Raw genomic sequence first — 27,995 nt, 5'->3', positions numbered from 1 at the left:
CCGGCCTAGCAGGCACGCTCCACCTCTTGAAGCGCTGAAGACGGTTATATGCAGTCTGAGGGTCAATAAGTTCGGCCACTCCTGGCACAAACTGCAGGGCTCACTGGAAAAGCCTGGGAGCCAACACCCCCCCGCACCCACTGGGCCCCTCCACGGCCCGCCCCTGTCACATGACAGAGGACTGCCTGCGCTGCAGCTGCTGATAGGCCCTGTGCATTGTTCTCTGTGATTGGCCTGCTCTCAGACCCCCCCCTTCTCACGTGAGGGGGGCGAGTCACGCGATTTCCGGGAACCCGTCAGGAAGAGACATAAACAAAACAAACCCCAAAGCAGCATGGAGGGTCCGGGCCGGAGCGGGATGGGCGGCGCCCCCTACTGAGCCATACCTTTGCCCCGCTGGGTCGGGGGGACGCCAGGTGAGGGAGCGGCTGCTGCAGCAGCCTCGGGCAGGGAGGGGTCGTGGGGGTGGCGGTAGCAGCAGCCTCTGACAGGGCGGAGGCTGTGGAGACTGTTGCACTAGTAGCTCCTGGCAGGATAGGGGCTGGGGGGCAGCGGTGTGGAGGCTGGTGCAGTCCTTGGCGGGGCGGGGGGCTGCATTTATTGCTCCTTTAACCCAGCAGAGAGGTACAGGGACTCCATCCAGAGTAGATCAGGAGAGTCGCTGATACACACAAGGAAGGACCGGGGTACTGAGGCCAGGACAATCCCAGGGTGAAAAAGGGGTGTGTCTGCCTCTGATTCCCTCTCCTGGTTTTGGAGAGGCGTATGGGATGGGGGAGGTACCACGCGGATAGAGATGTGGAGGGCAGCAGACACTTTCCCGTGCTCCTTCAAGGGGGCGGTTGTTGGTAGTATGATGGGAACAGCCCCGAGCTAGGCAGATGCCTGAGTTTCTCTGCTTCTGAGGTTTCCGACCCGTTGGCACAGTGATTGTACTGCTGTCGCTTCTTGGGTCCTTGGTATGTTTTGAAACGAATGGCTGCAAGTTAGTAGCAGAAGGAGTTGAAAGAGACTGCAAAGGAAAGCAGCAGCATGTGCAGGGGCGTGCACTGAGTTAGCAGTGGCCTGTCGGCTTCCATTGCAACCTACATCTATCAGGCGTCTGTGCCGTGGCAAGGGGAGCAGAGCCTGCACTGAACGATCATGGGGATTAAAGCACCTTCTCTCCAGGGGCTCTGTGGGTTCTGGTACTATGGATGAAGGGATTGCTTAGCCCTCAGTATATAAGGGATCAGTGCAAATAGGGGAGACAGGCGACAGCTGGGTGGGAAATGGGTGAGGGAGTCTCCCAGCTCAGCCCTGTGACTCTATGTAACTAGTTTGGGGTTGTGGGGCGGGGGATGTGTGGGCTCCCGGAGGAGTCTTAGGCTTGTGACAGGCCTGGAAACTAGCTACCATGGAGATCCGTCCTTATTTCCTCTCCTGGAGGGGGATTTGTGGGGCGAACCTAGCTGCCTGCGAGCCTCCTGCCCCATCTTCCTAGTCCAGGAGAGAAGAGTAGCTGCCTATGGGCACCCCAGCGGGGGGGATGGGGATGGGGAGGGTGAGGGAAGCCCGCTCCTCCCATGCCTGGACGGTGGAGTTGGTGAGAGTAGGTTCCCTTATCCCTTCCCTCTGAAGAGCAGTAGCTCCCCCACTTCCTTTCCTTTGGGAGTGGGGGGGCGGCACTGCCTAGCTGAGGAGCCTCTGAAAGTGATTTGTTTACATGTTGCCTCACACTAGCTTGAAAGAGCCGCTGGGCGGATGAGTGGCGGCGGTTCGGGCCAATGGGTGCGAGCTTGGGAGGTTGGGTGGCCAATCAGGTTGGGAAGGGGGTGGGGCGGGCTGTGTCACGGATTAGGCTGCGTTCGGTGCTGGTTGGTGGGGCGGCCATGTTGGCTGGGAGGTGTGTTAGTGGGTCAGGAGGAGGGGGCGAGGCCCAGGCAGAAGGGCTTGTCGCGGGGAGACCATGCCTGTGGGGGCTGGGTCAGAGGTGCGGGAGGCAGGCGGGCTCAGCCAGGGGTGTGCTAGGAAGGGCAGCTCCCTTCCCCTTTGAGGTGGCGGGGAGAGGCACAGGTAGGGCTCCGGACGATGCAGAAAGGGGAGATGCTTGACCTAGGTGATTGGGCTGGAAGATTGAGCTCCTGCTCTCTGAAGCCAAGGGGGTGTCAGGAGGCACATGCTGGATAGGAAGTAGCTTACAAAACTAGTGGACCATCCCTTCTGCTGCTGTGACTATCCCACACATACCCAGACCAGCCCCCCCTAGTTACCCTCTGACCCAGGGCGGACCTAATTCCTTGCTGTCACTCGCAGGACTTCTCATGACTAATATTGTTTGTTTGTATCAGGAAACTGAGGGTAAAACATCTTCATTTATTGTTAAGGAGCCAGACTCCTGTAACTTGGTTCTTTAAAGTTATGTTCTCTCTCTTTTCATGCTTAAACCCTCCCTCCTTCCCCATGAGTCTTTTCACTTCTGGCTTTTGTAAATGAGGCATAATCATACACATTATTGATGCTCTACAAAAAACGTTTGATCTAAAATTCAGAAAATGTCATAAACTGTTTACTGACTATTCTAGAAATGTGGAGTTTAATCCAATATTAATCTGAATTACTTCCCTTTTAAAGCAAATTAAGGTGTTTATCCAAGCATGGGATTTCTGATCATCCTTCCTTCCATTCTTTTCTTATAAATAAGGAAATATTAACATTCCATGAGATCATTCCTATAAGGAGCTTTGTGTTGCTGGAAACTGGCACAGAGCCTCTTTCAAATCAACAGGTCATCAAATAGGTAGATTTCTGCCCCTACAAGGACCCTCCTCTACTTCAGTGGGGCTTTCAGCTGGCTTCTGCTTGCCAGGGAGCTTTTTGTATGATTAGGGACTTTTTTTTGTGAACTACTGAACTTCTCCATCCCTTTGAGTTATGAGGCATGCCCTAATCTCATCCCTGTGATTTGACAAAAACAACAAGGAGTCCAGTGGCACCTTAAAGACTAACAGATTTATTTGGGCATAAACTTTTGTGGGTAAAAAAACCACTTCTTCAGATGCAGGCATTATATACTGACACATGAAGAGAAGGTGCCACCGGACTCCTTGTTGTTTTTGTGGATACAGACTAACATGGCTACCCCCGATACTTGTGATTTGACAGTTCGTTAATACAACTGTGGTATGTGCATAGGTGAGGCACACTGGGTTATTTTTTTTTTTTTTTTAAGGATTATTTTCGGTAACTGATCCAATAATTAGTGTTTTAATTTCAGGACCAGAATTCTTCTACCTTTCATGCTGAACTAACCAATTAAAACAAATGTTCCAGTTTTTTCAAACTCCAGTATAGACTAGATACTTTATTTTAAGTTTGTAACTGTACACACTGAAATATTAATTTCTGGATTGAAAGCACAGTAGGCCTGTTTTGTTCACAGTGTAAATCAGGGGTAACTCCTTGAAGTCACACTGGTGTAAAACCAGTGTAAGTATGATGAGACTTGACTCATGGTCTTTCAAGCTGTAAGAGACTTGAATTCAGCTGCCAATGGGGGCTGTGGGAAGTGGCGGCCATCATATCCCTAAGCCCACACCGCTTCCCGCAGCCCCCATTGGCCTGGCACAGCGAACCATGGCCAGTGGGAGCTGCGATCGGCCGAACGTGCGGACACTGCAGGTAAACAAACTGTCCCAGCCCGCCAGCGGCTTTGCCTGGTGGGCTGAGTGGCAAAGGTTGCCGATCCCTGCTCTGGCACTTGTATTTGCATCTGTATTCAAAATAGCCCTTCACTGTTTCACTAGATGCGGTAATTCTACTTAACCTGCTGCAATTTTCCACTTGGTCTGGTGAGGTTTTTCTTGAATAAGATGTCCATGCAGTAGGTGTTCAGAGGAAAGTGGTGCTGGTAGTATTAGAGTTTTAAAGATGAATGTACTGTAGTGGTTAGAGCAAGAATATGAATCAAGATATCTGGGTCCTATCCCCAATTCTTCCACTGACTTGCCATGAGCTGGAGCAAGTCACTTAACTTTCCTGTACTTCAAATCCCCTGTCCTTTTAGAAGAGAAATAATGATGCTTACTTTTTGAGATCCTTGGGCTTAATGTGCGATTGTTTGAAATATGTTGCTATTAGCACCTACAGCGGCAAAACAGTGAGGCAGGTGGGGCTCAATGATTTAAAAATATTAATTAGTCCGATATGTCCATTCAAATACCAGCCCCTTTGCCCACCCCAAAATGCTCAGAAAAGTTAACATTTTATTACAGAAGGGATAGGTGGTTGGAGGGTTTTTTTTGACTCTTAAGTGCAACAGTATTGTTTAAAGTCTCTTTGAAATATGACATGCAGTGAAAAAGCAGTGATCGGTTGCTGGCGTCTGTTAGTCTGCTTATGTTATATGCAGAAATGAAGAATGCCCAAGTAACCTTTGACCTATTTGGCTGAAATTCTTGTGTAAGGATATGTGTTCAAATAAACTATGAATTTAGTCTTTATAATCTAGTACCATACTCTTCTTGTTTGCTGTAGTAGTTTCTTAAAGTTATTAATAGTATGGATCACTGTTTTGTGCTATTAAAGCCCAGTGGATGCCTGCTTGCAGACAAAGCGTTCTGTTTAATACAGTGGTGGGCAACCTGTGGCCCGTGGGCCGCACGCAGCCCGTCAGGGTAATCCACTGGCAGGCTGCCGGACACTTTGCTTACGTTTGCACAGCTGTCTGCAGCTCCCAGTGGCCGCGGTTTGCCGTTCCTGTCCAATGGGAGCTGCGGGAAGTGGCGCAGGCCACAGGGACGTGTTGGCTGCCGCTTCCCACAGCTCCCATTGGCTGGGAACGGCGAACCGCAGCCACACAAATGTAAACAAACTGGCAGCCCAGCAGCAGATTACCATGATGGGCTGCAAGTTGCCCACCACTAGTTTTAATAGTACCACGTACAGGTCTTGAAAACCAGTCTGCTTTTTTCACCTATCATAGAATCATAGAATATCAGGGTTGGAAGGGACCTCAGGAGGTCATCTAGTCCAACCCCCTGCTCAAAGCAGGACCGATCCCCAATGCTAGTACTGCTGCTGCTGGTCATCTATGCTAGTAGACTTCATCCTCAGGCCTAACAGGTGTTTGGGGAAACTTTCAAGCTGTATTTCTTCATCTTCCAAATCATGTACAAATATTAATATCAATAAAATATTGATTAGTACACATGGAAAGTCATGCAAACATGTTTTCTCCTCCCTTTCTTCTGGTATTAAAAATGGAACTTTGACATATTAATAGCAGCTGAAACACTTTTCATGATGGTGAAAATGTAATTGTTTATGTAATGCACTTTAACGCTGTAATTAAGTGCTTAGCTGCTGTGATAATAGGCACTGTGCAAATCCTTAACAAAAGATATAGCTATACTTACTACTTTTAAACAGTACAAAATGTGCATCTAACATTACAAACATTAAATAGCAATGTTGCTCATAACTAAAGTACAAAATTCGTATTGCAGCTTGAGGTGCACTGTATATTGTAAAGTTTCAGAGTAGCAGCCGTGTTAGTCTGTATCCGCAAAAAGAAAAGGAGTACTTGTGGCACCTTAGAGACTAACACATTTATTTGAGCATAAGCTTTCGTGAGCTACAGTAGCTCACGAAAGCTTATGCTCAAATAAATGTGTTAGTCTCTAAGGTGCCACAAGTACTCCTTTTCTTTTTGTGTATATTGTAAAGCCATTCAGCTAGATTCTCATGCAGTTGTTTGGAAACTTCTCTTTGGGGTTTCTTTTGAGTGAATTTAATGTTGGTGAAAGGTGATGGATTTACAACCTGGGAGAATAAAACACAGGAAGTGGCAATGCGAGCTCCCCTGCACTACCACATCAATATAACAACCCTGACATTGGAGGGTCCAGCTTGAAAGTTGTCTCTGTGGTTCATTTAGCATTTCTATAAGATCACCAGCAAGATAATCAGTTAGAAAAGTGTGTTTATCTTCTAGGAACTGATTTTAGATTAATATTTCATTTTACAGACTCCACTGAACAGTGGTTGGTTATAACTTTATGATCACAACCCACCTGGGGCACCAGTGATTTAGAAGTGAAAGGGTGTATTACATTACCAATGCCCAGTATCCTTTAATGTTTATTTAAGAAATTAATGGAACTCGCTTAAAGGGCAAGTGCTCCCATACAACTCTGCAAGTGTACTGATCTTCAGTATTACTTATATTCCTGTTGTAAGCCCCACTACAGTTCTTTCCATTCATTCAAATCTGTATTCAGTAGGCTGAATCCTGATCTGCAGCATCCCTGCTAGTGTGGTCTTAAGCACAGACTATTTATAATGGATGAACTGTATAGTAGTTCTATGTGGATAAATGGGTCCTTTGAGATCCACAAACTCATTTTACTTTCCAGCCAATTCGGATTCTAAACCCATGTTTCCATAGACATTGTTGATTGGTGTATTAAATTATGATCTACCAACCCCAGAAAAAAGTAAGTGTGAATATTTTTTTTTATCATAAAGATTTGATGATTCCAGGGAATTTAGGAATGGAAAAGAATAAAAGGCAGTCCTGCTCTATAGTAAATGTGGAGAACACTGTAGACTAAGAATCTCTAACTGGGTCATTAGCTTGTGCCCCTCACTGTCTCTTTCCATTTAATTGTCTTGTAGTCAAAACTATCAGTAAATACCAAAGGTTACCCATTGAGTATGAACATTAGCATTTATCTAAGTATGATTGAAGTACCATCATTGAAGTGTTCTGATGAGATTTTGGACTAAGAAAAAAAAACTTAAAGAACTATGAAAAAGAATGATTATTTGAATACATTCTGCCTAGTCAAGTAAGGGCACAAGACATTTGAGAATATGACACTATGAGTTTATGTTGGAGACCAGCAACTACCATACTTAAATTTATGAAAGTTTGTTATGCTCCTTAATAACCTTTATAACACTTGCAGACTCTGGAGATTCAGGAGCAGAGAAGCTTTTGGGAAGTGTCATGTCAAATCATTACTGAACCCATTGCCGTAAGGGTTGGGCAAAATTCTGCCCTGACTTTATACCTTGTCTATCAAAGGCAGTGGGGTTGCGTGGATTGTAAAAAGGCAGAATTTGGTCTTGACACTCCATAGACTTGCAGTTTCAGATATTCTGGTTGCCAAAAATCATTAAGATGCTGGCATGTTAAGTTTATAGAAGATAAAATTGATCCCTTTGAACATACAGAATTGCAGAGAGACTGTGACATGCGGATTGGTATTGAAAGATGAGATCCATTTCCTCAACCCTGTCTCCCCTCCCCCATGCCCCCAGGTACAAATATGAAGAGCCTGGCTCCAAAATGAGTTTCCATACTTTTTTAAAATTTAAGTTAAAGTGCAAAGTTTTGGTACTGCATTAGACTAATGAGCAAATCTATTTTGCGACCAAATGTGAAATTTCACAGCATTGAGCAAGCCTGCTCTGTAGATGTCTCTTCTGTGTGTAGTTTTCAGTGTACTGAGACAGATAAGGGCTGCACACTTGGTGCCCTGAGGCAGTCTGACAGAAAGTTTAAACATCAGTTGACACAAGTAAAAAAGGGATTGTTGGAAATATGAGGATAGAAAGAAAATCTTACTTCAGAAAGGACTGGCCGGTTTTTATTTGACATGTAGGCCCTAAAAGGGGTGGCTTCATTGGAAGCATTTGCATTATCTTAATGAGAACCTGTCTTGCCTAGTTAAAATTTGGGCTATTGAAACTTTGTGGTTTTTTATATTTGTTTTTGTTTACGTTTGTGACTCTGCAATTTAAAAACCACTTTATTTTGCTGTGGCAGGGGCTTTGTTTGCATTCTCTTTCACTTACCTTAAGATGCAAATGACTTTTTAAAAATACTAAATTCACGATACAAAATTTAGACTAACTCAGTGGGAAGGAATAATCTACCTTCCTGTGTTAGTTCATCTATAAAGGGATTCTTTTTTTCCTGGCATGTTTACTCTGCGGTAGGAGAACATTTCTAGTGCTATTTCTGCATTTAAAAATGAGAATAAACTTAAATAATCTGAGCAAGTGGCTTCACTTTTAGAAGGGAATTGTGTGCAAAATAAAACAATTACATTCAAAGGAATGGAAATATGTTTCTACTGATATTTCTGCACTGTTGTTTCAGGGTTGATAGTTGGGATTTCAGTTTAATGCTCGTACAACACTGCTGCTGTCTGATTTATCTAGGCAGTGCACATCATTCCTTAAAGACACTTTCATGTATTTGGGGGTGTGGGAAGGAAGGCCAATAAATATTTGGCCAAATTCATCCCTGGTGTAACAGTTGTCAGTGGAATTACACCAGGAATGAATATGGCTAGTTAGTTCTGATGTATAAATTGGTTTCTCCTGCGCTCACCATCATTTATCTTTTGAGCTTTTTGTCATGATTGCACCAAATACTTCGCTTTTTCATAGCCTTGCTTCCTCATGCTGTTACAAATGCAGGATTGATTGGAAAGGAGCCCTTATTTAGGACATGCATTTGAACTATCCAAGGGACTACAGAAGATACTGAGTCAAGGAAATTACTATTGAATAAATTGGATCAAATCATCCCAGGCCCAGGCAGAAGTCAGTGGAAGACATTGGAATTGGCTCAAACTTTAAGTTTGAATAGGAAAGTTCCCCTTTTTAATAGTGAGTGTGCCTGCTGCACTTCCCTTCTGCCACTAGATGTTACTGCATGAGAAACTGATTAAATTGTAGCTGGAGGTGGCTGGGCTGACCTTGTTAGAAAAGGATGGGGAAAACACTAAAACAGGTATGCCCTCAATATCCACTTTGGAAAATGTGATGATTACATGAGTCTCATTCTAGAATTTATTGACTTTGTGATATTAAATGTATGAAGAGTGTTGTTTGTATTGACCTAAAAGTGTGCTGGGCACTTTCCAGACATGTGAAAAGACAGTCTCTACCCTGAAGAGCTCGCATCTAAATAGAGGACATACAAACACAGTGAGCAAAAGGTAACGGAAAATAGTCTAAACTAGCAGCAAGGTTTGCACAAGTCTTGTTTGTTCCATGCTTTTTCATTTAAACTAGGGTGTGGGAGGAGAGAAGAACTAATTCTTGTGGCATGCTCCAGCATGAGGTCTGTTCAGTTTTGCGGGGGATTTTTGTTTTTTGCTCCCTCAGAAATGATCATGTTGGGATACTAACTTTTTTTTTCCTGAAGGAAAAAAACCCCTGTGTTTGTCTCCTTTTTGTGGCACGTAACTTGTAGTGTAATAAATGTTAACTTTTGGTGTTTGGTCTGTTCATTTTTCACAGAAGTCTACAAAGAGAGAAGAGCTCCATGTGCGTGAACTGAAGTTATTTCAGGGAAAACCTCTATCCCTTTCATTGCATGAGTTATATGCTACCCACTGACACTGAAGTAAAGCTGGAAAGGAATCCAAAAGTGAAGAAAACAAGAAGTTTGGAATTGGATTTGGGGGATCTGGGCTTGGAAATGCCTCAGGTAAGCCTGGTGTGTGTGTGTGTGTGTGATAGTTGATTTACTTAGGTAAAGTATTCCCTACACACACATACACTACTGCATTTTTAAAATTTATAGTTAAATTACAAGATTCTTTTGAGCTAACAAGGAACCTTCAGAAGAAGTGTATAAATTATAACAAGTGAGATGCCTTTCCCAATCTGCTTTAAGTTAAAGCTAAGATGCTGAGTAGAGTCAAAGCTGTCCCCCTTGTAGGGTTTGGCTTTATTTAATAATAAAGTAATCATCAGTGGATAAACAAAACTAAAAGCTCAAGTCTTCTCCTCCGGTTTGACTGCTCTTAGATTCGTTAGCTCACAGCTGCTTAACCCATACCCTAGGTACTCTTTCTAGAGAGCCACACTTACCCCTCTGTCTGTGAGCGTATGAGCCACCTGCAGAGTGAGCCAATGGAACACACTTACCATCTTCCAGCAAGATCACCACCTACTAGCAAGGTGGGTTTTCAGGCAAACACCACAAATTATGACCTGCTAGTGTCCTAATTCAGGAACCTCTTGTCCAGTTAATTTCAAATTTTATAGAAGAAATTTTGACTTCTACCAGTCTGAGTCGAGTGTGACTTCTTTTGTGAATTTTAGGGGGAGAGCAAAAATCAGGCTTATAGCAGTAACTCATTTTCAGCCTCAACTGCCATTGCTTCCTAGTATTATTTCTGTGGCCAGTAATCCTAATCTAACTGCAGAATGTTTCTACACGAAGTTCCACCTATTCCCCCAGTAGATCTTCCATTACAAACCAATTGCACAAATGGTAAAATCATGAGTCTCTACCCAGGATTGAAATAATTGAGGTGTACTTAAAGCTTCCAGGACTAGAATAGTAAGGGTGCTACAAGGGAAGATTAAGGCCCACTGATGAAGCAGTGGATGAAAAACTTTGATAGTGCCCATTCACAAGAGTATTGACTAGAGTATTAATCTGTCACTTCTACAAGCATTAAAATATCACTAAGCTCACCAAACAACTGAGAATTTCAAGTCAACAACAAAAAGTAATAAATGAGCAACTATCTAGCACAGGGGTCGGCAACCTGCAGCACGCGTGCCAAAGGCTGCATGTGAGCCGATTTTTACTGGGCACGCTGCTGCCAGCCGGGGTCCTGGCCGCTGTCCCCGCTCAGTCCGCTGCCGGCCTGGGTGAACGGAATCCCGGGCCGACAGCAGGCTGAGCGGGGCCAGCGGCCGGGACCCTGGCTGGCAGGAGCCGGCGGCCGGAACCCCAGACTCGTGGCAGGCTGAGCTATTCAGCCTGCCGCTGGTCTGGGCTTCTGTCCACCGGCGTAGTGTATTAAATTTTCTCCCTGTAGGAATGTGCTACTTGCGGAGCGCCAGGACTGGCAGCGGTAAGCAGTACGCTGTAGGTAGCACATTCCTACAGGGAGAAATTTTAATACACTATACCTGTGTAGGGAAGGCTGTGCCTCCCCAAACAGCCTGCCCCCTATCCGCCCCCTCCCACTTCCCGCCCCCTGACTGCCCCCCTCAGAACTCCCCACCCATCCAATCCCCCCGCTCCTTGTCTCCTGACCGCCCCCCCCCCCCATCCAAGCCCCCCTGTCCCCTGACTGCCCCGATCCCTATTCACACCCACGACCCCTGACAGGTCCCCCGGGACTCTCACGCCTATCCAACTCCCCCGCCCGCCCCCCCTTCCCTGTCCCGTTACCATGCCATTCAGAGCCCCAGCCGTGACAGCGGTAAGTAGTACGTTCCTATGGGGAGCAATTTAATACACTATACCCAGCCCTGCTCAGCCTGCTGATGGTCTGGAGTTCTCAAAACATGTTCTCGCACCCTTATCAAAAATTACACTACAATTAGCTTAAAAACTTAAACTTTGTATATTACAGTAGTCGTTAAAAAATGTATAATGTTAATAAATACCTAGGTTTGATTAAACAAAGTAGTTGTACTTATGTGCCTGTGCTTAATTTGTGTGTTCGATGATTTACCTGCTAAAAAAATCTCGCATGTCTCTCACCCCCAGAAAGGGCATCTCGCACCCCAGGTTAAGAACCACTGCACTAAACTGATAAGATCTGCATTTTAATTTAATTTTAAATGAAGCTTCTTAAACATTTTAAAAACCTTGTTTACTTTACATACAACAATAGTTCAGGTATGTAATATACACTTAGAGAGAGAGACCTTCTAAAAACTTTAAAATGTATTTCTGGCACACGAAACCTTTAAACTAGAGTGAATAAATGAAGACTCGGCACACCACTTCTGACAGGTTGCTGACCCCTGATCTAGCAGCTACATGGTGGATACAAATTTTAGAGTGTCGTGGGTAAAAGCACTGGGTATTGTTAACTAACTGTTTGCTTACATGTTTATCTAAAAGTCTTCCAAATGCAAGTATAGAACAAGTTCAGAGTTGAGGTATATGGGGTGTAGGAGTGCGCATGTAATATAATACATATATATTTATATAACTTTTGTAGCTTGCTTAACAAAATCAAACAATTTTGTTGTAGCCCAGCGTGAGCGGAATGGACCCTCCTTTTGGAGATGCCTTTCGGTGCCACACGTTTTCAGAACAGACGCTGACGAGCACAGATCTGTTGGCAAATAGTTCAGATCCAGACTTCATGTATGAACTAGTAAGTTTGTTTTTTCCCTTTGTTTTTCCTTTTGGGTAGCATCTTCCTTTCCCATGTAAATGAGGGGATGGTCTGTAGGGAGCTGTTCAGTGAAGGTCTGCTGTCTGATTATTCACTACTACTTATTACTGACTTAGTCCCCAACCACCAGGCCACCAACTGGGATGTTTCAAGTACAGGAAGCTGTTAAAACTAACTATCGGCAGAGGCTTTGGTATGTCTTATGTTCAGGAGCCTCAGATTGAGCAGATAGGTGTATCGCTGGCACTGCTGGGATGTTGTTTGCCGACATAAGTCCAAGCAGTATAGTCTTGTCTAGGAAAGACAGTACATTCCCTCAAGTTGAAAAAGAGACACATGAACAGAACAAAATGTAAACTAAGCTTATGTTGGAAATAACCAATTTTTCCTATACCAGACACGCATGGACTAGGAAAAAAGATTGCTCATATTTATTATTTGATTGATCTGGCTAGAACAAGGTTCTTCAGGGTTGGGATATCTGGCATTGATGGTGGCTGGTACGTGGAGCCCTTCTTTTCTTGGTCACTTGTATAAATCTGACCCAGGTGAGCAGGGAACTAAAGTAGTTTCCATCTGATGGCTCTTTTATATGTGAAATGAATTGCTGGTCTTAGTCTAGTTCCCAGTGACCAGGAGTGCACACAATACAAAAAACCATAACACAATTGACCAGTACCCTTGTTGGCAGTCTCCGCACAGAAGCCCAGAATTGATGGAGCATGGAAACTATGCTCTGACCTTTCCCCTAAAAAGATTCTTCAACGCAATGCTGAGCTACTTGTGCTGTGTCTGGTTTTGGGATACAAACGCCTCATGTGCCATCAGGCTGGTACACTTCACCAGCACTCAATGTTTTGGGGTTTTGTTTGTTTGTTTTGGGGCTTTGTTTGTTATAGATCAGGGAGCTGGATGGGAGTATTTTTCTAAAATGTGCCTTGTTAACTTGTCTTATTGTGCACAGGACAGAGAAATGGACTATCAGCAGAGCTCCAGAGACAACCTCCTTTCTATGGAGGACTGCAAAGATATTGAAAATCTAGAGTCTTTTGCAGATGTCCTGGATAATGAAGCTGCTTTCACCTCAAACTGGGAGCAGTGGGACACATACTGTGAAGACTTAACTAAGTACACCAAACTAACCAGCTGTGACATCTGGGGAACAAAAGAAGTGGATTACCTGGGCCTTGATGATTTCTCAAGCCCATACCAAGATGAAGAGGTGATAAGTAAAACTCCAACTCTGGCCCAGCTTAACAGTGAGGACTCTCAACCTGTGTCAGATTCACTTTATTACTCGGATTCACTCTTCAGTGTAAAACAAAACCCTTTAACTTCTCTGTTACCTGGGAAAAAAATCACAAGTAGAGCAGCAGCCCCTGTATGTTCCTCAAAGAACATTCAGGCTGAGGCACCTTTGTCAGACTATGTTCAAAAGGCAAGCAAGCCCACTTCAAGCACACAAATCATGAAGACCAATGTGTACAATAATGAGAAGGTGAACAGTCACGTTGAATGTAAAGACTATGTTAAAAAGGCAAAAGTAAAGATCAGTCCGTTACCACAGAGCAAACCAGTGTTGAGCCAGGCACATGCAGATGCGGCAAAGGAGAACACATGCTATTGTGGAGCTGTAGCAAAGAGACAAGAGAGGAAAGGGATAGATTCCCTTCAGAATCATAATACTCCTATTTTGCCTTTCAAAGAGACTCAGGAGCTGCTCCTCAGCCCACCCCAGGAATCTCCAGGGCTAGTTGTGGGGGAGAGCAGCCTTTCTGCCAGCACATCTGTCTCAGATCCTTCACAGAAGAAAGAAGAGCACAATTATTCTCTCTTTGTCACAGACAGCTTGTGTGAGCAGCCAACCAAAGGAGACCCTGAAGAGGATGAGGAGGATGAGGAAGATATTGAAGATGAGGACCATGACGAGGGGTTTGGCAGTGAGCACGAACTATCTGAAAATGATGATGAGGAAGAAGATTATGAGGAAGACAAAGATGATGACATCAGTGATACTTTCTCTGAACCAGGTTTGTTAAATTTTGTGGTGTATTAGGAGGTGGGCAACTCTCTTTCTGCCAAGCAAGTATTGGGGGAAATATGCTTTGGAATGATTTATAGATATAGATGGTAACACTTTACCCTTACATAGGACCTTCCATCCAAGGATTTCAAATGCAAACATGAAACCTCACAGCACCCCATTAGGTAGGTATTCTTCCCATTTCACAGAGAAGGTCAAAGTCCCACAGAGTCAGTAATAAAACCAGGAAGAGAATGTAGAATTCTTGACTCCCAGCTTACTGGACACTACTGCATCTGTTTCCTGAGCTGGGATGTATTGAGTCAATGAATTGATAGTGGGATACACAGAGCCTTACGCCTCTGCAATAGGTTGTTCTTTTAGTATATCCAGAGAATTTTTATCCCCTGACAGTTGCCTGAGTAGCCCATGTGAAATCAGTTGATAGTCTGTCTAGATTCTACTGGACAATTGTCCATAATACACAGATCAATCCTATAATTGTCCCTAATTGGCCCCCTGTTAGCAGTCTCAGAGACCAAGCATTCAATGGGACTGTGGAGACAGAACTCTTCTCTCATCTGCAAGTAGAAAACAGAGAACTAACCCTCATCTGGAAGGTGACAAGGCAGTAACTATTACTGTAATGATTAAATATAAGCAAAGAGGTCTATAGTTAAGGGGCTTAGTTTTATTAGTGGGTATACACGTTTTACACAGCTTTCTAGCATAGAATAGTGATTAACAGCTTGTACAAACACTTGACAATATGTAACTTTGGGGAAGAAACTCAAAAGGCAGTTAAAAAATTCCACTTTAAATCGGCAATCTCAGTCAAGCATGTTTGTAAGGAGGTCATGAGTAGACCTTGTATAAAACAATATATTGGGTATTCAATATGCTCTATATTACTTCTATGTGTACATTACAAGTCTGTATTAACATCCTCTAAGCTTTCCCTCATTGCTTCTGTAGGGAATCCTCTCAACTTATTCTTCTGAAGGTTTGAGTGGCTTCTGTTATGTTTTTGTGTGGTATGACTTGATTGCCATATGGTATAACTCCTCACCCATTATGCCACATTACCAGATTCCCATGTTTAATAATATGTAATCTTGAAAAGGATTTTTTTTTAATTGCTGGCATTTCAGTTAGTTGCATTGCATTAATTGCTCTTTTGAAAGTTTTTTCTGACCAGCAATCGCTTCCACCTTCTATTAAATACTACTACTCCTACACGTAGCAGTAACGTAACTAAGAAATAAAAAAGCCACTTGGCCTATAAAAGCTCACTGGAGCTTCAAGTAAATAATGAAGGTCATTTACTCCAATCCTGGAACTAAAAGATTAAATCACCATTTTGTCTAATTACACCATACCAGGGTTTTGTGTTGCTTTTTTATTTTTCTAATCGAGCATGGAGCTTTGGCTATGCCAAAGTGTATCCCCGCCTAAATACACCTAGATGGGATGGAGGGAGTGGTGAAACAAGCATAGAGCAGGAAGACTTTTCATTCTGTTATACTGAAACTAAAGGTAGAGAGTTAAATTTGACACAGAGGTGCATTTCACTGAAAGGACAAAGAACATACTGTTTTTATTGATCCCTATCATGTATATTTTCTACATTTGATTCCCCTTTCTTTCCTCCTCTCCCCCTCCCCCATTTCTGTGGGTTTATGAAACACTGACTCATCTGAAACTATGAGAAACTAATAATCTGCGTGCTCCTTCATTATCCATAGTTTAATGGACATCCTAAAAATGGATAGCCAATCTCTATTGAGCAACGTTGTTTTGAGGTCTTAGCCTCCTCACCTAGTCTTTGTGGAGACACATCTTATGTGCAAATGCATCTGCAACCGAAAGGAGGAATAATCTAGTAAATAAATGAAATTACAGTTTGGACTGGGGTTGGGGACTGTCTATTTAACTACATTCTCCCTTTCTCAGGCCAGCACTGAGTTGCCTTACTGCCATGGAGGCAGGAGTGTAGCTAATGTATGGTAAGAGCATTAGGAGCCCAAACTTCAGCAAAGGTCAACTTTGCATGGGATTCCAGGTGGGTTGTCTAGGTTCTCTCGCACACAGACGGCCTCCTATACTGGAACTCTTTCTCTTCCATTGGTTTGACAAAGCTGGCTATCATGACTTTCGGGGCATGCTACAAGGGTGATCTTTTTTCCCCAAGCTTTTGATGGTGTCAAAGTTTTATTCTGGACTGATTTGATGGATTAGGATCTTGCTCTTTGTCCAACTTGCCCTTTAGGATGCTTTTTTGTTTTGTTTAAAATTCTACATTGCTGCGTAGACTCATTTAAGAAATGAGGGAGAACTGGAATGTTTTTGCTGAGAATTGAAGGAGAAAGTAATGAAGGAGGTGCAAGAAGGCTATCCAACACTACAAGAATTGCAGAGAAGGCAGCTCTCACATTGTGTGGTGGTGAGATTGTGGGGGAAGAGGAGAGCTGGATCATCAGTGGTATGGGAGCAGAGAGAGGTTTTGGATACAGTGGGGACTTTCCCCAATTCAGAAGTCATTTTCCTATCACGGTTGCAGCTGCATCAATGGCTATACATCTATTGCTGGATTTATGGCAAATGCCCAAGTGGCATACAAGGTGAAAAACATGGTTCATTAGATAGTGTGGAGCAAGTCCATTGAGGCCTTTAACTAAGTCTTCTCACTTGTATTTTCTTGAATGCTTGGTTTGGTACCTGTAGACACATTAGAATATTTCCAACCTTGAGTTTATAAGCTGACTAATGCAATTTATTCCTCTAGGATATGAAAATGATTCAGTGGAAGACTTAAAAGAAAGTACTGCAGTATCTTGCCGAAAAAGAGGCAAACGAAGATACTTTTGGGAGTATAGTGAGCAACTGACACCATCACAACAAGAAAGAATGCTGAGGCCATCGGAGTGGAGTCGAGATACGTTACCAAGTAACATGTATCAGAAGAATGGGCTCCATCATGGTAAGAGTTGTTCTCCAGTAACCAGTTAGTGTCTTTGATGCTGTCATCTTCACATAACGGTGTTGTCTCTGACTTCATGTAAGGGAGCTCTTGTTTTGCTACATGAAGAGGAATCACTGAAACAGTGTAATTTTTATTTAACTGTTTGGAATCTGTAGTGCATCCAGGCAAGAGGCAGTGCATATACAGTAGTAACCTTCAATATACTTTCCCTCCAGAGGAAAATGGATGAATTGAGAATTGTAACTCCTGAAGTCTCTCAGTGAAAATACTGAATGTTCTAAAATCTCTGTGCAATACTGCTAATGTCACAAATTAGTAACAAACCTGATCTTTGCCCCTCAATACTGGGAGGCAGATCTAGTGTTGCTTGCAGTAGAGTTGACCAATATATGGTACTCAGATGACTATTCTTTAGTTGACACTTGAATGAAAGTGCAACAAGGTAGAGGTCTCTCTTGCCTGGCTCCTCTTCACACACTCTTTCCACCCTTGTGTACGTGGCAGGGTTTTGGAATAATATCTATGAATACTTAAGTATCTTTTTGAATTTCTTTATTACACCCCCTTAGAACCTTAAAGTAATATTCTGTCTCTTTCCATTTGGTGAACATATATCATATTTCCATCCTGTGACTTTTTTTTTACAAGCCAACTTTCCTGTATTTTGGACATTATTGATGCTGTCAAGCACAAACAGTTTTGAGAATAGAGTTTGTTCTTCTGTCTTGTGCCCTCTGCTGGTAGGCAGTTCCCCGCCTCATCATAATTCTGAAGGGACATGGACATTAATGAAATAAACAAACTTCCTTAATTGTATTGTTAACATCCTCTTGCACTACTGAAATTGAAAACTTCCTCTGTGATTTTTAATACTGATAGTTTTCAAAGCCTTTGTTTATAAAAAGTAACGTTACTTGCTGTTCTGTTTGGGATGGAAATTTTTTGAATTCAGTTAATGCATTTCTGTTTATTTAAATGTGCAATATGTGATATCTTTATCACTAACAAATATAATTATATATACCGTGTATATACTCGTTCATAAGCCAATTTTTTTCGTAAAAAAGGAAGCATCAGAGAAGGGGGTCGGCTTATGAACGGGTATAGAGAAGGAGAGGTGGGACACAGCCCCTCCCTGCAACAGAGGGAGCAAGGAGAGGCAGTAGAGTCAGAAGGGATGCAGCAGGGCCAGAACCTCTCCACTTCTCGCCACGCTGCTCTCCCCCCAGCCTCCAAAGCAGCTACAGCTCTGGGGCTGGCAGGCTTCAGCCACACCGCTCGGCCCCACCCACCAGAGCAGGCTGTGGTCATGCTGCCCGCTCTGGCCTGCCGGAGCAGGCTGCGGCCACGCTGCCTAGCCTGCCGGAGCAGCTCTGGCCAGGCTAGAGACCTCCTCCCCAGCCCTCGCCAGATAAGGTGGGAAGGGATGGAATGGGGAGAGTGTGGGGGTCCCGGGCTAGGGATAGGGTCATGTGGGGGGTGATCATAGGGATTACTCCCCTGACCCCCGGCTTCCCCCCTCCTCCCCCCCCCCCAAAAAAATTTTCCCCACCAGTTGCTGTCCCGGCCTGTCAGGGTAAGCAGCTGATGTGCCGGGACACTTTGTTTATTTCGGTTTACCTCTGTGCCTGAGGACGCTTGAGGTAAATAAACCATCTCAGCCCGCCAGCGGCTTATCCTGATGGCCCGGGAGCCAAAGTTTGCCGACCCCAGAATTACAGGGTCGGCTTATGAATGGGTCTTAAAAATTTTTCCATTTTTACTTATCCATCTTGTGGGGGAGGGGTCAGTTTATAAATGAACCGTTTTATGGTTGAGTATATACGGTATATTCCAGATTGGGATTTGCACTTCTGTTCACTTTTATCAGAAAGTCTTCAATACTTTCTTCAGAGGCATGATTTGGAGGGTTGTTTTGCAAGACCTTTGTACATAGAACTGCCCTTTAACTCAATCAGTTCTGTATGCAGAAGGCTTGTAGAATTGAGCACTTTGTTAAATTCTGCAACTTTTGGATGGTAATGTATGTGAAAGGCCAGCTGATGCCTCATGGCAAGCCATTTTAGTTATCAGTTCAGCTGGGAAATGTCTCTGGGGAAAATGTTTGCCAGTATCTTTGTTGTTTTAAGTAAAATAGTATCTTTCCTGTTTTAAATAATCTTCAGAAGGGAAATCTGCAGCAGAAACAGATACTCCTAAGGAATAAAGATCCTGATTTTTTTCATGCACTTATCCTTAGTAAAACCAAACTGACTAAGAGAAACACAGGAGATATGTGAATTGCATAAGTTTTTAATACTCATTAGTATCTATAAAGAGATTTTCCTCAAAGATATCCACAAGGATTTGACTAGTCTGTACATTGATCTAAGCATAACCAGGGGCTCTCAAACAGAGGGTCGGGATCCCTCAGGGGGTCACAAGGCTATTACATGGGGGGTCGTGAGCTGTCATCCTCAACCCCAAACCCTGTTTTGCCTCCAGCATTTATAATGGTGTTAAATATATTAAAAGTTGTTTTTGATTTATAGGGCAGGGGGTCGCACTCAGAGGCTTGCTATGTGAAAGGGGTCACCAATAAAAAAGTTTGAGAACCACTGGCTTAGATCAACCACTGGTCTTTTATTGTGATACCAACCCTTTACTCTCACTTCATGAAGAAAAGAAGATAACAGAGTAACGGATTGTTTTATTTCTTGGTGTGAATTTGATGATAATGCAAGTGAGATTAATGGAATGAGCTACAGTGGGAAGGTGTTATGAAATCTTGCTGTTTTGCCGCATCCCTGACTTGTAGCATCCACAGTTCAGGGAGCATCCTGGATCCCACCCATCGCTGCTCATGCATCTCAGTCCTAACCAACCAGTCATGCTTTTCTGGTTCTGGATGGATCGTCAATAGTGCCAAATTGTGTGGTGGTCCTGTTTACATTGCAAAAGGTGACAGGAACTGACAGGTTGCACCCAGGTCTCCAGTGTTGAAAAGATAAGCACAACCTACTCCCCAGATGCAGTTTAAGAATGTTTTTCAGATGTGTATATCTCTGTATTCTAACACCCCTCAACTCAGTTGTCTGTGTATTCAAATAGGAAAATATGCAGTAAAGAAGTCACGGAGGACTGATGTGGAAGACCTGACTCCTAACCCCAAAAAACTTCTCCAGATTGGCAATGAACTAAGGAAACTGAATAAGGTGATTAGTGACCTGACACCAGTCAGTGAACTTCCCTTAACTGCCAGACCGAGGTCAAGAAAAGAAAAGAACAAACTAGCTTCCAGGTAAACTTTAAATGGCTTTTACCTGTGTGAATTAATCCTATTTGGGATTATTCTAGACATGTGCTTTACAGACCTCTTTGAATTTCTTACTTAGAAAGAGGCTGCATCATCCTTGACAAGCATTGTAAGGTTAGTATTGCTTTAATCAAAAAAAAAAAAAAAATCCCCCAAACAACCAGGGCATCTGATTCACATTGAAAAATGCAAACTAGATTGTACTTTCTTCCCATTGGAAGCAGGCCTCGCTGATAGATTTTGGCACAGACCCTGAAAGCCATCCTGTTAAGTTAACAAACAGGAATCTAAGATTCTCAGGCACTGCTGCCATATTGCATTTCTTTGTGTGTATGAGTGATACCAAATACAAGCAGTGGTTGTAAAGACGATGTGGGAGCAGATAATAAGCCACAATCTCTAGCAGCATGGATGGAAGTTAACGATAATGAATGTTCTATAGTGATTAGAGGTATATTGACTCTCTCTCCTTTACAGGGCTTGCAGACTAAAGAAGAAAGCCCAGTATGAAGCCAACAAAGTGAAGCTATGGGGTCTCAACACAGAATATGGTAATTAACTTTTTTCACTTACACAGTTTTTCCTTTGTCTTACTACAAACAGTTGTATGTTTTGTATTTTCACGTCACCAGAGTCCTACTTTGGACAATTTTTTATGCAGAAAAGGGTGTTGGTATTTAACTTGTAGGTAGTGCGTAAAGATAACTAATCAAAAGCAAATCAAGTTATTTGTGTTGTGCTATTTTAGGACTCATTGCCATAAAGTGCAGTACATAAACATAGGGAAACACAGTTCCTGCCCAAGAGAGATTACTGTGTGATCCAGTGTTGTCTTTTTCTGTAGATAATTTGTTGTTTGTGATCAACTCTATCAAACAAGAAATTGTTAATCGAGTGCAGAGTCCTAAAGATGACAGAGGACCCAACATGGAACAGAAGCTTGATGTACTTATTAAAGATACTCTTGGTAAGGAATCAACTTAATCAACCACATACTCCAAAACTGATACGTAACAAGTGTTGAGTCCCTTCAGCCTAATATTTCTATAGGAGCAGCTGCCCAATTATCACCGAGCTTTAGCCGTTCTGCTTGGTTACTGACCAACAGCAGGACTTCTGAGTGTTTGTATTTATTCAAATATGCACATATGTGGGAATAAAAGAGATCTTAAAGTACATCCCTAACTTTCCTTTCCAGGACTACCTGTAGCTGGTCAAACATCAGAATTTGTGAACCAAGTTTTAGAGAAAACTGCAGAAGGAGACCCCACTGGTGGCCTTGTAGGGCTGCGAATACCAACGTCAAAAGTTTAACAGACATCATTTCACCTAATTTCATTGGTCAGAGCTCTACCTGTGTTAAGTACTCCACTGTAAATTTCATTCTGGTCTGCATGTCAGTTTAGCATTATGTAAACACTTAAAATTAGGTTCCATAGCTTTTTTTTTTTTTTAACAACAATGTAATAGGATAAGTAAGCGCACGATATAAAATGCTTAATTAGCATTTTTGGAGCATAAACCAGTATTACATAGTATTAAAGCTGCTTCAGGCACAAATACAGAGATTAGGTGTTTTTAAACCTAGGACCAGATCATATAATTTGCTTTAGAAGCAAAAACACGTTTTGTGCTTGTGAAAATTTTAGCAAAATGCCGAACATTGTGGCAGGTTTATGCTCTGAGTAAAATAAAAATTAAGAGGAAGCATTCTTTTGTAAACTGTCAAAGTTTAGTGGGTTATTTTTAGAATTACTGCTTATTTTCTTCTAAAAAATAAAACCAGTAAGCTTTCTTTGCACCCATTAACTTGTACATAGTGCACACGGCATTAGAGCTAGTGTGCCATATAAGACTTTAATTTTCTGAGCTTAATATTGTATTTAAATGTCTGTGAAAGTAAGAGGAGAAAAAAAAGTATATTCTTTGTGCCTTGTATTTTGGGGGAGAGCTATAAATATAAGATAGTAAAGTTTTTGTACGATGAAAACCCTGAGGAAAACACAAGATGTATAGATGGTAAGATTATGGGGTTTCATGTATTTGTTCCAGCTCTTACAAATTTTTGAATGTATATAAGAATATGTTGAAAATGTAGATATATGCCACAGAGTCTATGTATTGTATAAAAGATGGCTCTAGAAAATTCAATTTCGGTACTTGGCCGGAAGAAAACAAATACTTGCACATTAATGCGATTGTTTATTTTTGTACCAAAGACAAATGCAACTGATATGGCAAACTGCCAGTCTAAGTAAAGTTTTGCACAGCTTACATGATACTGTACTGAATGTAAAAAAACAAAAAAACAAAAAAGAAAAAAAAATTAAAGGTCAGGGTTAGGGATCTTACTGAACTGTGAATTTTTTTTTTTTTTGTTTGGGTCCAATTATCTACAGAAGGAGCATTCATACATAATATTATTTTGCTGTTCTTCTAGTTCGCTTCCATAGTAGATAAGTTGATGACCATCTCAAAGTCTCAATCTTTTTTTTTTCTCTGCATTTGCTGTAGGAAATGTTTAATATATGTGGATTTTAGTAAGCTATTGGAAAAATAGTTTTCAACTTTGAGAATTTTAAAAAAATTATTTAGCTTGTTGTAGGATACTTCCACCAAACAACCAAAATAAAATTATTTTTATTGTAATATGTATATATGTAAAGAGGAAAGAGCTACAAATCTAATTCCTTAGTTGCCACTTTTCCAGTTGATGTATTATTATGCATGTGATGTTTCAAAGGATCAGCACAGGCTTAAAACAAAAACAAAATTTATAGTTTTCTTTTATATTTTTGTACAGAAATTTCAAAACTAGCTTCTTCAAACTTATATGTGACTTATTCTTAATTCAGTAGTTTCTGTGATTGGGAAATACTAACACACATTAGTTCTTATTTGCTCCTCTGCTCATAAGAGTTTGCTTTGTTAGTGTTTAGAGTACAAATGAAAAGCTTTATCTCTTGACGAGAAAGTCCTTTATGTCAAGGCAAGATCATTCTCTGGTTTCATGGACCCCTTTTTCTTCCCTTTCCTTTTTATTTAAAGATAATGACAAAACACTGTCTACTGAGAATAGAAATACCAAATACTTTAAAATGTAGCTGCTGGAAAAATGCAAAAAAAAAAAAAGTCCATGAAGGTTTTCTTTCCACTCCCTTTGGGGAAATCTCTCTCCTTTATGTAGTTTGGCTAAGTTTGTTTGTACTGTGACTCCTTTTATGTATAGGTAGGGGATTATTTTTATACCTAAACTTTTAGTGTAAGAAGGTCTGAATCAAAAGTAGTAAACTAAAGAGTGGAAGATGAAAATGGCAATCCTGCTACATGCTTGTAGTGTGTCCACAACTTATTCTACACCTTGATATTTTGAAAAACTTAAAAGGGTGGAGGGAAGCCAAAATACCACTACTGAGCTGTATCACAGAGTTTTTCCTTCAAGACTTGTGAAAAAGTACCCAGGACTATCTAGTCAAAATGTAGACAATTCGCTTAAAGGATTTGCAAAACCTGAGCAGGGGACTGTCTTGTTCGTTTGGGGTTTTTTGGGGGTGGGTTTTTGTGTGTGTGTGTGTGTGTGTGTGTGGTAGGTTGTTTTGTTTGCTTTTTTCATGTGGCGGGAGGAGAAGCAGCACAGGTTTGTAGCTTCAGAACAGAACATAATGGGTCAGATGCATCCCTGTTATAATTCTACCAATGCCAAGAGTAACACCAGAGATGCATTTGGCCATTGAAATCTTGACAAAGAATGTCAATGTCGTGTAAATTTAAAGTCATGGCTATACTGAGATTTGAAATAATGTTAGTCCTTTCTGGTGTTTAAACATTCACAATGCTAAAAAGGTGCAAACCCTATATCAGAACTGTATAGGCAAGGCAGTATTTCAAAATACGATGACAGTAGTTTTGCGATCAGGTAGGATTTACATGACAAATTAAACTGACGATAAGGTAGAAAAATGCCCTTTTCTAGCTGCTCAGGAATACTGAGCTAACATCGCTTTATAGCTTTTTATTTTGTCTGAAAACCAGAATATGATTTTGGTCTAGCATTTCAAAAAAGACTTTGAATCTCTTTAGTGGATTCTGTACCCTTGCATTTCAGTGTTTTCTATGTATTATTTTAAGTTAAATAGTTAAAAGCTTTTAAATAGTTGAGCTTTTTAATGTTGACACTTTATTTTGTACCTATTTATATAAGTATGTATATCTTAGAAAAGCACTTTGTTTAAAAAGAAGAAGAAAAAAATTGCGTTTTTATATGATTCCTGCCATTTGCTGCTAACTCTGGGCTGGTCAGAATGCTGCAGCGATACTTGATCTAAATAAAACCTGGCAGTAAAATGTAGAGTAAAGTTAAGACCTTTGCTGGTTTAACTTTATCATAAAGATGACATAGGCAAGCTGTGCAGCTTTACATTTTAACCAGGGGACTCTGTGGCATTTAAACCGTCTAGAAATGGTTGTACTTTAATGCCAGTAACAATCTGCTTCCTCTAGTGTCATTAAAATATATATGTTTAGTGTATTCTTATCACAAACAAATCTTATAAGGGTAAAAATACAAATGTACATGTTCTGTTTTTTGGAAATTGTGGCATGCATTTTTGGATGATCTTTAGAGAATAGTTCTCTAAAGGCTTTCAGCATTCATACATGGTATGTGGAGCTTAATGAAGTCCTTGAATATTTTTTGAGTGTAGGCATTGTGAATATTCACTTTAATTCTGTCATCCAAAACCAATTATACATTTTTATTTAATAAAAACTAAAAGCTCATCCTTTTTTCTGATACACTGGATTCTCTAGAATTTGTTTCCATATTAAAGCATGCTGTCAAACTGCTCTTGTTAAGATCTTGTCAGCCTGAATTTGGGTGCCACACTTTTTGAATCAGTATGATGGACTGCGTGTTCTACTGTACCATGTATGATTCTTGTCCGTTCCTATTTCCTTCATGCCAGATTATGATGTGGCTTTATATTGTGCCTTACTTGTACATTTAGAACTAAACGTTTTTATTTTTCATTCCCCTGAACCTGTTAAATCCTTTGACCCTTCTGAAAGCAAAATCAGAACTATGATAAAAGCATCATGAAGGAACTTCAAATGAATCTGATTTCAAATTCTCTTAATAGTCACTTTGTGTTTGTATGGAAGACCAATTTTGAATGGCCTTGGGAGATGGGGGTGCTAGGGCTAAACAAATAAAATAAAAAATATTTTCCACTACATCCCTTCAGCTAATGCTTTCTCTGACTTTCATGAGTTTATCAAAAAAGATTTCTGACTTATTTTTTGGGGGGTGCTTAAGTCTCCAGTTAGATGTGGATGTGCTTGATTCTCCTCTCATAGCAGTATAAATCAAAAATAACAACACTGACATCCGTGATATACATTGATGTGAGAATCGGGTCCAGGTGTGCTCAGTTCATCAGCTTCAAGTTTAGTAAGCTCTTTTTTCCAGTTTAAAAAAAATAGCAGTAAAAAGCAAAATTCTTCCTTTATAAAACGCATGGTGGGCCTTTTAAGTAATCTAAAAAGGACCAGACATATTTCTGAAATACAATTCTGCCAGTTTGGATTTCATTTTTAAAATCTATACCATTATCTGATGTTTGCCTTCATTTAATAAAACTTAATTTATTCACAAATGTCAAGAATGGATGTGCTTTTATCTTCCATAAGTATTTTTAAAACATATAGATAGGTGAAAAATCTTAGTTTTTTAAAAATATCTACTTTGAAAGGGTTGTATACAGTTGCCTTCAGCAGAAATAGAAAATATAATTTTGTTCCTCAAACTTGCTTAGCAGTCTTCCTGAAATGGTGTTGAGGCATAGCCTATTATGTAATATGAATGTTAGTATCTTTATTTGGCCTTGGGACCTGAATTTCAAGAATGTGTCTAATCATGATTTTTTTATTTTAAAGTTAAAGGTTTCAGTTGGGTACCACTAGTTCAGTATGCTACCAGATGAAACCTTGGCTTATTCACAGAGCTGCAGTTCATTTTGTTTATCCTAGGGATCATGCAAAATACATTTCAAATAGTTACTGCTGAAGCGGCTGATTCTTGTTGTAACCATATAAAGGGCATTACCATGTTGAGAAAACACCACTTTTTTTAATATTCCAGTTTACATTGGAGATACGTCAATGTCCGCATTGCAGAAGTGGCACTCGAGTATATTTTTTTCACCGCATCCAAAAACTGAATGATACCTTGCTAATGATGTTTGATTTACATTTTACAATAGGCCATGATTTTTAATGGATATAGCACAACCAGGTGCATGTGCTGAATTTATACCCCTCAGCCTCTTAGACATTCATTAACTTCCACAAAGGCAAATGCTGATTATGCATTTATTAACTGTCTTTCTATTGAGCAATGGAGCCAAAAATAAAGCCAGATCCATTTAAGACAAATCTCAATTTTATTTTTTAATCTGGACAAAAATCCAAAACTCTTTATTTTAAGCAAGCAATATACTGTATATTGTAGTACTGTATCAGCATTTAAAGACTGAATGGGTTAGGAACACTGGAGAGTTAGATATCTGCATAAGCCAAACTTGGGTGTGTAGAATGGTTAGAGTAGGATTCTCTTGGCTTGGACTTCGTAATTACAAATGCATCTTCTATCCCAATACTTCCTCTTTTTTTCCTTTCTCTTCATGACGTTAAAAACCAAAAAAATGTAGTGGTATAAATGTAGCTGCTTTTTGAACCTTTCTTAGAACACTATATTCTACTAACTGCATTTCTGTTGATTTGAACCACCCTTTTCCCCTACCCTTTTTAGAATACTTCATCTGTCTAAAAGATGTCTTGTAGCTCAGTAATTGTGGCTAAAAATGAACTCTAAGGCTGATGGCACATGGTGGATATAGTGAACTGATTGAATGGCAAAAATTAAAATAATTTTTAACAAAACGTGGCAACCTGCTCTGCTTATGCTTGGGGTCATGTTTGTAATGCTGTCCTCAATATTCTGTAGTCAATTTCCAACTGGAGCTCAGAAAAACTTACTAAAAGTCTTGTGTCTCTGTCAGAAAATAATTTTACCTTGTTAAAAGCATGATCTGTTAAGAGTTGCAATGTTTAATGTTGGTTAATAGTTGTGCAGTTTTCTTTTTAAAGAGGCACAATTAAAATACTGATTTTGTTTACTCTGTCACCCTGGAGCCCTAGCACTTCTATTCAGATACAAACTCATCAATGTATGCAACATCCTTTGTAATTTAAAATAAAAAATTGTGGAGAAAAAACAGTTCTCAAATTTTTGTGCTTCCCATTTGGTGTGTTCTCTCTCCTGCAGTGCATCAGCGGAGGTGTTGCTTCTATAGTTCTCAGGTAAAATTACTGGGGTTTCCCCTGTAGAATGTTGTACTGACATTACAGGAAGCTTGAAGCCCTCTTAGAATATCAGGGTTGGAAGGGACCTCAGGAGGTCATCTAGTCTAACCCCCTGCTCAAAGCAGGACCAATCCCCAATTTTTGCCCCAATCCATAAATGGCCCCCTCAAGGAT

The 27,995-nt window shown here is 41.1% G+C and overlaps 1 protein-coding gene across 4 annotated transcripts; it reads left to right on the top strand.

Moving 5' to 3' along the window:
* The first annotated feature begins 250 nt into the window (after window positions 1–250).
* On the top strand, window positions 251–27,642 carry CREBRF (CREB3 regulatory factor). 4 transcript variants are annotated; one of them, XM_037906502.2, is made up of 10 exons: window positions 293–416; window positions 8,923–8,996; window positions 9,301–9,490; window positions 12,012–12,137; window positions 13,123–14,188; window positions 16,967–17,161; window positions 20,255–20,444; window positions 20,937–21,010; window positions 21,304–21,426; window positions 21,658–27,642. In XM_037906502.2, exons 3-10 carry the CDS (start codon window positions 9,377–9,379, stop codon window positions 21,771–21,773), a joined length of 2,004 nt encoding a protein of 667 aa, XP_037762430.1. In that variant the 5' UTR covers window positions 293–416; window positions 8,923–8,996; window positions 9,301–9,376; the 3' UTR covers window positions 21,774–27,642. The 4 variants fall into 4 exon arrangements, with proteins under 4 accessions (XP_027680554.1, XP_037762432.1, XP_043408757.1 ...); XM_027824753.3 differs by lacking the exon at window positions 8,923–8,996 and having other exon boundaries at window positions 251–416; XM_037906504.2 differs by lacking the exons at window positions 8,923–8,996; window positions 21,304–21,426; window positions 21,658–27,642 and adding an exon at window positions 20,539–20,573 and having other exon boundaries at window positions 259–416.
* Window positions 27,643–27,995: the final 353 nt, after the last annotated feature.

Source organism: Chelonia mydas, chromosome 8, assembly GCF_015237465.2.
Source record: "Chelonia mydas isolate rCheMyd1 chromosome 8, rCheMyd1.pri.v2, whole genome shotgun sequence".
Classification (NCBI taxonomy): domain Eukaryota; kingdom Metazoa; phylum Chordata; order Testudines; family Cheloniidae; genus Chelonia; species Chelonia mydas.
The sequence above is the reverse complement of the archived record's forward strand: the minus strand, read 5'-3'. Positions and strand labels throughout refer to the sequence as shown.

What these genes read in the sequence shown, in the direction of transcription:
- CREBRF (XM_027824753.3), top strand. Translation starts at nt 9,377, where the DNA reads ATGAGTTATATGCTACCCACTGACACTGAAGTAAAGCTGGAAAGGAAT. An exon ending in CAGACTTCATGTATGAACTA is followed by an intron (nt 12,138 to 13,122) that starts GTAAGTTTGTTT and finishes TATTGTGCACAG; the next exon opens with GACAGAGAAATGGACTATCA. An exon ending in AAGAACAAACTAGCTTCCAG is followed by an intron (nt 20,445 to 20,936) that starts GTAAACTTTAAA and finishes TCTCCTTTACAG; the next exon opens with GGCTTGCAGACTAAAGAAGA.